This window comes from Gregarina niphandrodes (assembly GCF_000223845.1).
Source record: "Gregarina niphandrodes unplaced genomic scaffold scaffold00053, whole genome shotgun sequence".
Classification (NCBI taxonomy): domain Eukaryota; phylum Apicomplexa; class Conoidasida; order Eugregarinorida; family Gregarinidae; genus Gregarina; species Gregarina niphandrodes.
The window spans coordinates 68,840-70,168 of record NW_011645820.1 but is presented as its reverse complement, the minus strand read 5'-3'; the positions used below and the strand labels follow the sequence as shown (position 1 = coordinate 70,168).

General features: G+C 53.2%; 1 protein-coding gene across 1 annotated transcript; it reads right to left on the bottom strand.

The window, feature by feature from the left end:
• Positions 1–160: 160 nt before the first annotated feature.
• On the bottom strand, positions 161–1,307 carry GNI_165890 (hypothetical protein; the record flags this gene model as incomplete). Its single annotated transcript, XM_011134893.1, has 1 exon — positions 161–1,307. A coding segment is annotated over one exon (1,147 nt), but the record flags the coding sequence as incomplete, so codon positions are not given.
• Between the last annotated feature and the right edge of the window lie 22 nt (positions 1,308–1,329).

Below are 1,329 nucleotides of genomic sequence, written 5' to 3'. Positions count from 1 at the left end.
GGAGTCGGCTTAACAGCAGCAACGATCATTATAGCAGCCACACCCGACCACTCGCCGCAGCCAAAGTTGAGCTTCTCGCGAGCAACCGTCGTCAACACATGTTGAGCACTGCAGTAGCTCGAAGTTATATGTTTGAAGAAGAACCACCACAAAGGCCGACCGAATTGTGACAGATTGCCTGCGCTATGAAGATCAGCCAAAGACAGTGGATACAACACGTCACCAACGCTGACATCCACTGGATTGATCGCAAGAAATGGGGAAGGCATCCAGGGGCGTTCCAATTGAGTCATGGTATATTCCTTGTACGACTCATCTCTGTGGAGAGCGGGGGCAAAGTTTTGAACCTTGGACTGCGTGCTGGCAAAGCAAGCAGTCATGCCCATTACAGTAAATGCCCGTCGGAACAGCCGAAATCGCGGTAGCCCACTGGCAGAGAAAGGCTCGAGCAGAGCAGCTGCCTCATCGCAGAGGACCAGGACGCAGCTAACCCGATAGTGCTCCTTGAACTTAGTGATCGCATCCGCTAATCTCGCCTTCGCCTCCGCCCGCAAAAGGGGAGTCAGAGTGCCGCCCACAATCCTCACGTCGTACCCAGGGTTCCATTCCTCCAGTTGGTATCTAAACCATTCCGCGTTGGTTAGCGCCTGGATATGAGGGTCTCTGGTGGCCCGGTCCAAGTACTGGGAGAAGCAGTTCATCAAATGGCTGACCACCAGATCTGGATCCGAAGCAGCCGCCTCCAGTATCATTTTCAAAGGCGCATAACTTCGAGTCTGCCGAGGATACATACTCACACTGTCCCCCATGCTGATGTACAGACATCTGAACCGGGTGCTCACCTCGCACAAAAACCGGGACTTGCCCCAGCCACTAGACTGAGTCAAAGCCCCTACCGACGTGCTGACTTCCTGATTTGCAGCATTGGTCATGATTGCCATGAAAGCATCTGGAGAAAGACTTCCCGGCTTCGACACGTACTTTTCGGAAAACGCAGCTTTGCAATCTACTAGCCGCCGTGAGTCACCGTCTCCTATTGGGACTGCTGCAGGAGTAGTCTCGGGTATTCTCTTCAACCTTCCAAGCTCCTCTTCCAACGCCACCCTTCTACGCTTCTCCATCTCCACCTCCTCTACCCTTCTACGCTTCTCCATCTCCACCTCCTCTACCCTTCTACGCTTCTCCATCTCCACCTCCTCTACCCTTCTACGCTTCTCCACCTCCTTCTCCTCTTTCATCTTCTCCTTTTCCTCTTCCATCTTCTTCACCACCTCTTCCAGCTTCTTCAGCTTCTCCGCCATCCTCATCATTTCCGATCCGCTCGACATT